This window comes from Trichosurus vulpecula, chromosome 2 (genome assembly GCF_011100635.1).
Source record: "Trichosurus vulpecula isolate mTriVul1 chromosome 2, mTriVul1.pri, whole genome shotgun sequence".
In the NCBI taxonomy this organism is placed as follows: domain Eukaryota; kingdom Metazoa; phylum Chordata; class Mammalia; order Diprotodontia; family Phalangeridae; genus Trichosurus; species Trichosurus vulpecula.
In genome coordinates this window covers 38,141,732-38,153,714 of record NC_050574.1, presented here as the reverse complement: position 1 = coordinate 38,153,714, position 11,983 = coordinate 38,141,732, and the positions used below count along the sequence as shown (strand labels likewise).

General features: G+C 49.1%; 1 protein-coding gene across 1 annotated transcript; it reads right to left on the bottom strand.

Moving 5' to 3' along the window:
* Nucleotides 1-2,466: 2,466 nt before the first annotated feature.
* Nucleotides 2,467-4,673, bottom strand: SELENOW (selenoprotein W). The gene is made up of 6 exons (XM_036745595.1): nt 4,549-4,673; nt 4,140-4,164; nt 3,975-4,028; nt 3,549-3,623; nt 3,255-3,347; nt 2,467-3,022 (listed from the first exon to the last, which is right to left on the bottom strand). Exons 1-5 carry the CDS (start codon nt 4,575-4,577, stop codon nt 3,270-3,272), a joined length of 261 nt encoding a protein of 86 aa, XP_036601490.1. The 5' UTR covers nt 4,578-4,673; the 3' UTR covers nt 2,467-3,022; nt 3,255-3,269.
* Nucleotides 4,674-11,983: the final 7,310 nt, after the last annotated feature.

Genomic DNA, 11,983 nt, shown 5'->3' with positions numbered 1-11,983 from the left:
TCAGACACTTAATGGCTGTGTGATGCCAGCCGAGTCACCGAAGCTTCTCTGAAAACATCCCCTTCGTTTCTTGTACCACAAAAGTATTCTATCACCTTTATATACTGCAGCTTGTTCTGCTGTTCCCCAGTTGATGGGCATCCTGTAAGTTTCCAATTCTTTGCCATGATTAAAAAATGCTGCCACAAATATTTTGGTACATTTGGGTCCTTTTTCTCTTTCTTTGATCTCTTTGGGGGCATCTTTCTGGGTCAGGGGGTATGCACAATTAATAATTCGGGGGACAGAGTTCCAGAATGGCTGGTCCAAAGAACAACTAGCTTTACCTGCCAATGAATGGGCAGTAGCATGCCCATCCCCACAGCCTCACCAATATTTGTCTCTCATTTTTTTGTCAACTTTTGGAGTGGTACGCGAGAGTTGCTTTACTCTAAATGACTGAGCATTCTTTTTTAATGTGGTAATAGCTAGCTTGGTCGTCTTCCCTTGAGTACTACACGTATATGCTTTGAACATTTATCACTTGGGGCATGGCCAAGAGAATCATTTCTGGACATGCACAATGCAGGAATTCGTTTTGTCTGACAATGCCTATCTGTCACAAAGATTTTGTTTTTCTCTTCTTTTCAACTGGAGGGGCGGGAGGAGGAGAAAATAAATGTTCATTCATTGGAAAATAAATTATTTTAAAAGTGGAATAAGAAACATGGAAGGAGGGAGAGGACCAGATATCCCTCGGGTGGATGGGACAATGATGGCTGACAGCAGAGAGAAGCCAGAGCTGTTTGGTTTTTAATTTGCCTGTTTTCTCTGCGAGGGAGGGTGATCTCTGCACACTGGAACGGGGCAGAACAAAGATGCCCGATGGGGAGCAGAGAGCCCAAATCAGTGAGGACGGACTGGGAGCTCCCCAGCTTCCCTCATTCAATTGTGTTACCTGGCCCTGGTGAACCATAACCTTGGGCACTGAAAGAACAGGCAAAAGTGATCCCCAGGCTCCCGTCAGTGACCTCTGAAAAGTCATGGAGGAAGGGAGAGCTGGAGAAGACTGGACAAGGGCAGATATTCTGATTTTCAAAAAAAGGAGGTGAGTGGTTTCTGTGAAGACTAGACCAGCGAACTCTATCTCAATTTCTGGCAAAGTTCTAGAGGAGGAATTTTTAACTTGGGGTTTGTGGATAGATTTCAGGGGGTCCATGAATTTGGATGGGAAAAAAATTGCATCTAACTCTCTCACTGGAGTCTAGCATTTTCTTCAATTATGATTAAAAAAACAAACTAAACATGAATCTCAGAAGAGGTCCATTAGCTTAGGGGTCCTTCCTTGACCTAGAAAGGGTTAAGAACCAATGGTTATAGCACATTACTTGAGAGAGAGACAGAGACAGAGAAAGAGAGAGAAGAGAAAGAGACAGAGAGGGAGAAAGAGAGAGGAGAGAGGGAGAAAGAGAGAAGAGAGAGGCAGATCGAGAGAGAGGGTGCTTTGGGAAGGGTAACTTCTGGTGTGGAAACTCCCTCCACTACTAGGTAGTTTTTCAGTCCTGTCTGACTTTTTGTGACCTCATTTGAGACTTTCTTGGCAGATGCTGGAGTGTTTTGTCATATCTTTCTTCAGACCACTTTACAGATGAGGAAACCAAGGCCAACTGGGTTAAGTGACCTGCTCAGGGTCACACAGCTAGTAAGTGCCTAAGGCCAGATTTGAACTTCCTGGCCCTACCCACACCCCAAATCCAGCCACCCAATTGTGGTTAAACCACCATTCTAAAACAAATTTAAGCAGAGAACTTCGAGATCCAGTCCAATCTCCCCCCCCCCCCAAATTGGACTCCCAATTCCCTAGTGTCTCCTCTCTTAATCTCTGCTCCACAGGGCTGGTACAGTCTGACCAGGTTACTCACCCACTTCAGAACTGTCAATGGCTCCTTAGTTATTCTAGAATGAAGTACTAACCCCCCTCCCTCCCATCAAACCCTTCCTTCTAGCTCCAATCAGCCTTCCCCAAGCTCTCTTCACATTACTCCTCCCTTTCATACCTGCTATTTTAGCTCTTTGATAACCTCAACAATTCATCTCCCACCTCTACGCTCTTGCCCAGGCTGTGCTTGATGCCAAGAATGCACTTCCACCTTGCCTGTAAAAAGCCCTTGCTTCCTTCTAGGCTTAGCTCATCTGAGACAGCCTTTGGGAAGCAGTTCCCAAACCTCTCAGTTATCAAGGGACCTCAAATAATCTTGGACTGTCCATAGTCACTTCATCCAATCCATCCCCTCAGTAAGCTCCTGGAAGGCTGAGTTGCATTTTTTTTTAAATTCCCCAGGATTTAGCACAGAGCTCACCTACAGTAAATGCTTGCTGAATTGGACCTGGGAAAGGAAGAGCCTGGGGCCCATAGGAAAACAAGACCTGGAGACCCTGGGAGCTGCCACCCCTCTCCCAGCACAAGACCAGAATCACAGACACAACTGAAACTTAATTCTTTTTACATTTATTAATTAGCCCTTGTGGTAAATACGTTTTTCTGGGTTTCCAACGGGCCTTCCTGGGCCACACCAGGCCAGGCGGGAGCCTCCCTCCATCTCCAGTCAAGGTGGAAAAGGCCCTTCTCCAATGTACAAGGCAACTCTGAGGCTGTCACCCTCTCATTTTGCAGAAGGGATGTCTGAGAACCCAGAACGCTGGGCAGGAGAGCTAAGCCTCAAGCAGGGAAGAGGGAAGGTCTAAGAGACCCAGGAGGGGCTAAGGAAGGAAGACCTCAGTGAGGAAGACAGCATTTGGGTTGAGTTGGTGCAGGAAAAAACAGGAATCCAAGAGGAGTGTAATAGACCCAGAGAACAGAGAGACCTTGGACAAGGGGCCGCACACACACATACACACACACTTGGCGCAGGATCCAGGGGCATCCATCTCAGCCCCAGCCCGATGGATGCAAGGATTCAGGGAAGAACCTGGGATCCAGAGGACATTTCAATCCTTCCCGTCATAAAGCATCGTGGGCAGGGATGGGGACAAGGCCCCTGAGCTAGGGGAGAGAAGAAAGGGGAGGGTTAGGGCAGCCAGATTTCAAGGTTGGACACAGGCTTGGTAAGACCAGTGAAAAGAATCTGTGGGAACTGGAAGCCTGGAATGAGGTGGTCCACCCCAGCCCCCACTTTTATTTGGGTAAAGTCACACCTCAGGTCAGGGGAGGAGTTTGTGGCAGCCCTAAAACCTGTGCCCCATCTCTGGCCTGGCTGCCCCAGGGGCCCCCTCACCTCTGCCTTCAGGCCTCACTTTCCTAGGGCGGCCTTGATCTCTGCCACAATACGAAGGTATTTATCTGAGGAGTCCACGAAGCCATGTCCAGCCTGGGGAGCAGAGAAGGGATAAGCAGGAACGGGGTGCCCCTCCCAGCTCCTCCAGCCACAGTCTCCCCCACAGCTCAATGCTTCCATTGTGCAGAGGGCCGTTCCCTCCTCCTCATGGAGGCAGCTGCTGGCCTCAGGTCACCAAGGCAGTGACCTGACAGGAAGGATGGGAATGGAAGACCCAGCCCCAGCCCCACTCACCTTCTTGGAATGTACAAGCTTTCCAGCAACTGTTACTTCAAAGAAGCCGGTGACCTCCCGGGTCCCCTCGCCATTCTGGAGGCAGGGAGAAAAGAGGTTGAGGCCCTCAGTGTCCCTTCCCCCACCGTCCCCACCCCAGCTCTGGGACAGCCCGAAGTGGGTTGGGACAAGGTGTTTGCCATAACTAAGGCAATGCCCCAGGAGCTGTGGGCCAGGGCACTGGCTTTACAAGGGTACCGCCCACAAGTCAGCGCCCATTTAACAGGACAAAGAGTGAAAATGCAAAGCTTCCAGATGGGGAGCTGGGGTAAGAGCTTCCCTGCCCCACCGTGCTCGCTGAGCAGACATCTTAGGCCGGAATCTTCGGTGCTAAGATTTCTAGTTACTTGACACCCCTCCCCCCAGCTCCCACCACGAGTCACTCACGATGTGCAGGAGGCCGGGAAATTCATCCTCTAGCTTCTTCTTCAGCAACAGATACTGGAATAGAGCACGTGGAGATGGGATGTTGATTACACAGGGCGGGGGCTGGAACGCGGCCCTCCCCTATCATTCCCCTCCTCCACCCTCCGCCCAATCCCAGACACTGACCTTGGGCTTGTAACCTCAGGCACCGCTAGCAGATGGGGTACATCGGAGAAAGACAGGGGTGGGGGGGGGAGAAGAAAGGAACCTCGGTTAGGATGAAAACACTCAATGCAACAAGAAAGGAAGGGAGAAGAATTCCCTTCCGAGCCCCTCCACCCCCACAGAAGGGCCCGCTGGGTGCCTCCTCTCCCCAAGGTGTGCAGCAACCCCACCCCACCCCCCCAACCCCCGACTCCGGCACTCTCTCCCCACCCCCAGCCCCAGTTCTGGCTCCCCTGGAAGGTTCCAGAGAGGAGCTCTCTGCTGGACTGGCCCCCGTGCACACGGGCGTGGGTGGGTGGGGGCCCCGTCGCAGCCCGTCCCCGCCATGTACGCCTCCCCAAGGGGATCCCCAAGTGCCGGAGCCGCTCACCAGTAAACCACATGCACTTTGAGCGCCATGGCTGGAGACCCGGCTTTGTCCCGAACCCGCTAGTGCGCTGCAGGATTATAGAACGCCGGCGCCGCCAGCGTTCCAAATTAGAACGCTGCGGTCAGCAACTATTACAAAGCGATCCATGGGGCGCCTCCACTGTTCTCACGCGGCGGGGGGGGAGACCTGGGAGGAGAGCCAGGGGAACACCGTCCGAGAGCTGACACAGGCCCCCTTCTTCGCCTATAACGCGGCGGAAGTCGGGTGTTGGAGTGACCAAATGAGGATTAGATACGCTGCGGGGACCCAAGAGGAGCCAGAGGAGCCTCTCTCCCTAGATTGCTCCCCCTCTCTTGGGGCAAAAATGGTAGAGCCTGAATTCTGGGCGGGCCCTTGCCGAGGAGGAGCCTCTCTCCCCTCCCCGCCAGATCCCAGCTCAGGGTGGGGAGGGTGCTCCGTCCGTTGCTTTTACCGATAACTTCATCCTCGCGGGGGCTGGGTACTCTGGTGCAGAGTGCAGCCCCTCTCTCCCTGCGCTGATGGCTTTTGAAGGGTGCTCAGGTCGACTATAACTGGTCCTCCCCCGTGTAGGTGGGCCGGTCTGGCTCGGCAGGCACCCAGTTCCACCACCCCTGGCCGCTCTCCACGCCTCTGCAGTATGCCTCCAGTAAACACATTTAGCTCGTATTATGTGCCAGGGGCTGTGCTAAACGCTGGGGATCCAGAAAGGCAAAAGACAGCCCCTGCCCTCAAGGAGCTAGCAATCTCATTTTGCAAACTCAACTGCAATTAACAAGCTGTTTATTTTTAAAAAATACTTTGAATTCAAAATTCTTTCCTTGCCTCCTCTCTTCTCCCCCCCCCCCCTTCCCTCAGACAGGAAGCAGTTTGATATAGATTATACATGTGCAATCATGCAAAACATATAAGAAGATGTTTATTCAGCGCCTACCACGTGCCAGTCACGGGGCTAAGTCCTGGAGAGACAAAGAAATGCAAAAGCCAGTCCCGGTCCATAGGGAGCTCCGAGTCTAAGCCAAGAAAAGGGCAAGATGGATAGGTGGGAATCTCAGAGAGGAGGGTGGCCGGCGATCTGGAAAGGCCTCGGACAGAAGCGGGGGTGGGGGGTGGTGACAGCTAAGCCCTGAAGGAAGCCTAGATTAGGAGGTAAAGGGTCCCAGCGTTCCAGGTATGGAGTACAGCAAGCGCAAATGGTGGAGATGGAGCAAGTTAGAGGGGAGGGGTCGATAAGGGGCTTGGGGCCGGGCTGGGAAGGATTTTCAGCCCTTTACTGGAAGTTTCTATGTGAACCATTGGAATTCATCAGGAAGGTGGGGGTAGGGGGGAGTGACACTTCAGGACATTGCCGGCTACAGTGTCAAGGACAAATTGGAGTGAGGGGAAATCTTCGAAGGCCAGTTAGGGAGTGTTGCTTTCGAAGGGAATCTGTAGCTTCTCCAGGGTCTTCCTAGGGAGTGCTTTCTGCCACAAATCTAGGTCTTGGAGGCCACTCCCAGATTAGAACCTGCCGATAGCTCCTGCCTCCTGTGGGCACTGCCCCAGGACTATCTCTGCCTGCTGTCTGGGCCTGAGGGGAGCTAACGATTACTACCTGATAATACTAACCCAGTGGAATCCTCAGCCTCCCTCAGTGGGCTTCTTTCCAATCACTGATAATCTGTGCAAACTCATTCTTTAATGACTAGTATCCTCCCAACCCCCCACCATCCTCTGCCCATGCCAGGGATTCTGAACTCCCAGCTGACAATGGACAAGCCCCGTTCCCAGGCACCACTGCCATTCCCTTTCTCCCATCCCACTCAAGCGGACCACCCAAATGCCCCACTCTAGACCTACCCACCCTTTCACTGTGCTCTCTGGAATGCCTGTTCCATAGTTAACAAAGTTGATTTCATCTCAAACTTTTCTCCTTCCCACCCTCTTCATCTTCTTGCTCTCCCTGAAACCATCTTGGTGACTTGGCTGGAAATCCTCCGAGTTTCCACTGGCCTTTCCCGGCTCTGCCTCCCACCTCCATCATTCAGGAACCCAAGTCCTTTGAACATCAGTCCATTCTTATTTCTCACTGGATCAAGATTCTGGGGGCTGTTGTCTGCAGACCTCCAGGCTGCTCCCCTTCCTTCCTCAGTGAGTTCAGTCCATGGCTCACAAGTTTTCTCTCTTCCCTAATTCCTCCTCTTATATTAAGGGATTTGATTGTGTATATTGATGCTCCCTCCAGCCCTCTGACCCCCCAGTTCCTATGACTCTCTGCTAGTCCACTTCAGCCACAGAGTCATACCCTGATCCTGTCATAACCCACAAGGGTTCAGCTTCCACATTCAGGAACTGGGAAAGTCCTTCTGATCATAATCTGCTGTTCTCCCACCTCTCCCTTTGCCCTGCAACCCCTCACCCCACCCCCCTCACCTGGACCTTGGGTACTTTCCCAGGCCATCCCTCCTGAACTGAATCCACTCTCTTCCTTTCCCCATCCTGACCCTTTGGTGAACCAGATCCACTGTAGCCTGTCTTCTTCCCTTGAGTACCTGGCCCCTTATCATAGCATGGATTGTGCCCTGCCAAGGCTCAGCCTTCACTGTCCTCCACTTGCCCTTCTATTGGGGGGGAGGGGTATCACAAAGCCTTGCAAGTGCTCTGGCCACTGAACTACCCAGCTGCCTCATAAGTAAACACAAGGACAGGGAGTGTGATTTCAGTGCTATAGGAAACCCCTCTGCCAGTGTGGGTTTTTTTTTACCTCCTGGTAAAGTCGTAGACTTGGGGCGTTGTCTAGACCCCTTGAGAGGTTAAGTGACTTCCCAGGATGTCAGGGTGAGACTTGAACCCAGACCAGCTCTCTATCTGATATACTGTGCTGACTTTCTCTGTACAAAATATATATACAATAAATGGAATATAATTTGGAGAAAACACCAGGGGGCATAAAAGAGCCCTGTTGTTCAGTCGGGCCTGACCGTTAGTGACCCCATTTGGAGTGTTCTTGGCTGCAGTGGTTTGCCATTTCCTTCTCCAGCTCTTTTTACAGATGAGGAAACTGAGGCAGAGCTAAGTGACTTACCCAGGTTCATACAGCTAGTAAGTATCTGAGGTCAGATTTGAAATCAGGAAGATGAATCTTCTTGACTTCAGGACTGGCACTCTATGCACTATGGTCCTACCTATCGGGATTGTAAAAGGCCTGAGCTTTCAAGTAAACTAAGGCTTCTGAGAGGCAGAGATGAGGAGGAAGGGCATTCCAGGTACGGGAGACAGCCTGGGCAAAGGCACAGAGATCAGAAATGGGGTATTTCATGGGAAGACCAGCAAGAAGGCCAGTTTCGCCATAATATAGAGTATATGAAGGAGATTATTATATAATATAATAAGGCTTGAAAGATAGGTTGGAGCCAGGTGGTGGAGGGCTTTGGAGGCCTAGAGAAAATGTTTGGAAAGGGTTTTGTTAAACTTACAGTCATACACACACATGCATACATGTATATAACTAAGCTATATGTATATATATGTATGCATGTATACTTATATACACATATCCATATATATAAGTTTTCCTATTATATTAAGGACAATCAACAAACTAATAAGCATTTTTAAGTGCCTACTTTGGATTGCAAAGAATGTATCAACCTCTATTCTCAAGGAGTATGTGAGTGTAGCATATACATATGTATATATATTATAAAGAAAATAAACATGAAAGAATATAGAGGGAAAGGCCCCAAGGGAACTCAGGTGTCCTGAGTCTCTCAGAATTGCTTTGTCTTTCCCACGTCCCTGGAAGGGACCAGTGGAAACCTAGGTCTCAGGAGGTGTGACTCTGCACTTGCTGACTGGCATCTGCCAGACTCCACGCCTCAGTTTCCCCACGTGTACAATGGGGTAATTAGAGGTCAGCTCTGCTGATATGTGGCAGAGGGGACATGGGGTGGGGGAGGGGAGGTGGGGAAGGGTTCTTAACTATGAACTTTGAAAAAATATTTAGAAAACTGACTTTCCATAGAATTAGTTTTCTTTGTAATCCTCTACATTTTATTTAATGCATTTAAAATCATGAGAAGGCATCCAGAGGCTTCACCAGTTTGTCTCAAGGGGTTCAGGGCTCAAAGAATGGGAAGAGCCTGTGTAAAGTGAATGAATGAACAAATGAATGAAAGGAAAGTGGGTCTGGGCTAATTTAGAGACTCAGCATTATCTCTGACTCCCATAGCAGACACACATCTCCCCTAGGGGAACCTGGGAGCGTAGTTCTTCTGGACAATTCTTGACCCTTAAACCGATTTCCTAAGTCCACAGACCCTGGAAGGAACCTCAGAGCCAGCTGGTCTAGCCCCCCTCACAGTGCAGAGGAAGGGACTGACGTCTATGGAGCTCAATTATTTTCTCAGGGTAGTAAAAATCATAGCAGTCGCTAACTTTCACTAAGGTTTGCAAAATGCTCGTTCGATCCTCACAACAACTCTGGGAGGTAGGCACAATGATCATCCCCATTTAACAGACGAGGACGCTGACGCAGACAGAGGTGAGTAAAGTGTCTGAGGCTGGATTTGAATTTGGTCTTCCTGACTCCAGGCCCAGGGCTCTATCCACCGAGTCTCCTGGATGCTGGAATACAGGCTTGTTGATTGGTTGGTTAGTGGTCTGTATCACTTTAAGGGGCTCACAGCGTTGGCCAGCATTGTGTGAGACACAGAGACACGCACACCCAGAAGGAGGCATAACAGCATTCCACAGACAGTGCAGGATGTACCCGAAGGTACCCATTTGCACGCAGTCACACACACATTCTGTCTCTCTCTCTCTCTCTTTCTCTCTCCCTCCCTCTCTCCCTCCCTTTCTCTGTCTCTCGGCTCAGATCTCCTTACCCTGCCTCCCACAGGTACCCTACCCTTTCTAATTGGTCTTGCTGAAGGCTGGGCCTGGGGTCTGGCCAGGGGTCCTGGGGGTGGGAGGGGGACAGGTATTTTTAGCTACCATTAACCTTCCCTCCCACCTCCCTTCCTTAAGCAATCTGCACTACTGCTGGAGCCAATTGGTTTAATTACAGGGAATGAAGTCGGCAGGACCCCAGGTCATGGGAAAGGGTGGGGAGAGCTTAGAGCCTCCTAGAGAAAACTGGGTGGGGAGGTGACACAGTAGCTGTTTCTTCTCCTCAAACAGCTTCCATTACAAGTACAGCTCATCCCTCTAAGAACTCTCCTTTCTCTGGGCCTCAGTTTCACCATCCATACAATGAGAGGACAGAGAAGAGTGAGTCTCTGGGACCCTCCCAGTCTCAGATGGTCTCAAATTCTCTTTACCTGCCCTCTCACCCCAATCCCCCATCCTCCTTTCTGCATCCTCTTCCTTTGCCTCTCCCCGCCCCATACTAGGTAGGCTTGAAGCATCCAACCCTCAGAGGCTGGATGCTGGACAGTAGTGGGGGCTAGGGAGCCTGATATCTCAGGGAGGCTCAGGCTGGATTGGGAAATCCTTGCTGTTGGCCGGACCCCTATCCCACCACCAGCATGTCTCCCTTCCTTCTCTGATAAGCAATAGCATCTCAGAATCATAGAATCTCAGACTTCGTGGAATTATAAAGTCACAGCCTCTTAAAAACAGAGAATTTCAAAAATTATAGTCTCAGCGTCACAGAATTTTAGAATCAATCTCAGATTTCGTAGAATAGTAGAACCTTTGAATCAGAATTTCGATGGGGCATTGCTGTTGCACAGTGGGCTTTGGAGTCAGCAGGACCTGAGCAAGTCTTACCTGTGACACCTGTGTGATCCTGAGTAAATGGATTATTTCTCGGAGTCTCAGGAAATTCTCTAACACTACATAACCACAGAACTGGAGAGATGAAGTGTTCTTAGCAACCACTGAGTCCAAAATATACATGAAAGAAGTCCCTACTCTAACATACTCAACAAATGGTCATCCAGATGAATGTGGAAACCTGCCCCCCATAGACTAGGCATTGGCTTTGCAGTCAGGAAGATGTGGGATAAGACCTCACCTCTGCCCACTGCTAGCTGTATGACCGCAGGCAGGTCAGTTGACCTCTCTGTGCCTCAGTTGCCCCATCTGTAAGATTATGGAGTTGGACCCCAGAGTTTTGAAGGTCCCTTCTAGCTATAAATGTATGACCTCTGGAGGCAGGGCAGTCCACCTGTGGACATCTCCCATGGTTAGGGAGCTTTTCCTGACATCAAACCTAAATTCCCTCTTCAAAACGTCTATTCATTGCTGTTGGTTCTGCCCTCTGCAGCCAAACTGGACCAGTCCATTCTCTTCTCCACAAAGGAGTCCCTTCAGATGCTTGGAGATATCTATGATGAGTGTTCCCTTCTCCAATTTAGACATGCCCATATTGAGCTTTGGAGGGGTTGTCTGCCTGTACTGGTGGAGGGAGTTTCCTTGACAGAGGAAATGACTTTAACCAATGAAATCATAGATCTGGACAAAATAAAAAGAAGGAAAGAAAGAAAGAAAGAAAGAAAGAAAGAAAGAAAGAAAGAAAGAAAGAAAGAAAGAAAAGAAAGAAGGAAAGAAAGGAAGAAACAAAGAAAGGAAGAAAGAAAGAGAAAGAAAGAAAAAAGGAAAGAAGGAAGGAAAGAAGGAAAGAGAGAAAGAAGGAAAGAAAGAAGGAAAGAGAAAGAAAGAAAGGAAGGAAGAAAGGAAGAAAGAAAAAGAAAGAAAGAAAGAAAGAGAAAGAAAGAAAAAAGGAAAGAAGGAAAGAAAGAAGGAAAGAAAGGGAGGAGAGAAGAGAAAAGAAAAGAATCACAACATTTCAGACCAGAGAATCTTGGGCTTCTACAATTTCAGATTTGATGGAAAAGAGTCTCTGGGACCCTCCCAGTCTTAGATGGTCATAGAGTCTTGAGTATTAGCATCTTAAAAACCTAGAATTTTAAAGCGATGGTATCACAGAATCAAAGGATTTCAGAGTTCATAAAAATCATAGCTTTGCCAAATCATAGAATCTCTCTGACTTGGTAGAGTCTCAGAATTCATAGGATCATACAATCTCAGAATTCATAGAACTGTAGGATTGCAGAATTAATAGAATCATGGAAATACTTCATAGCCATTTTAAAATTTTAGGATCATGGAATCTCCATCCTCATGGAATTTTGTCATCAAAGTTCATCCATAGGCAGATGGAAAGACAATCTACCTAGAATCTGACTTTGTAATCCTATCTCTTCTACAGACACTGATCATGACTAATAACCAAACCCAGAATTGAACTCCAGAAGAGCAAATAAGATTGAATTGCTTTTAGGAATGTGTCCAGAGATTTTAGTGACCCAAGTTTCTTCCTAAAAGTCAGAAAAAACCTGACACCTTATTCCAGGGAATAATGCGGCTATATGGTTCAATGGATAGAGCGCCAGACTGGAGTCAAGAACTCACCTTCCTAAGTCCAAACCTG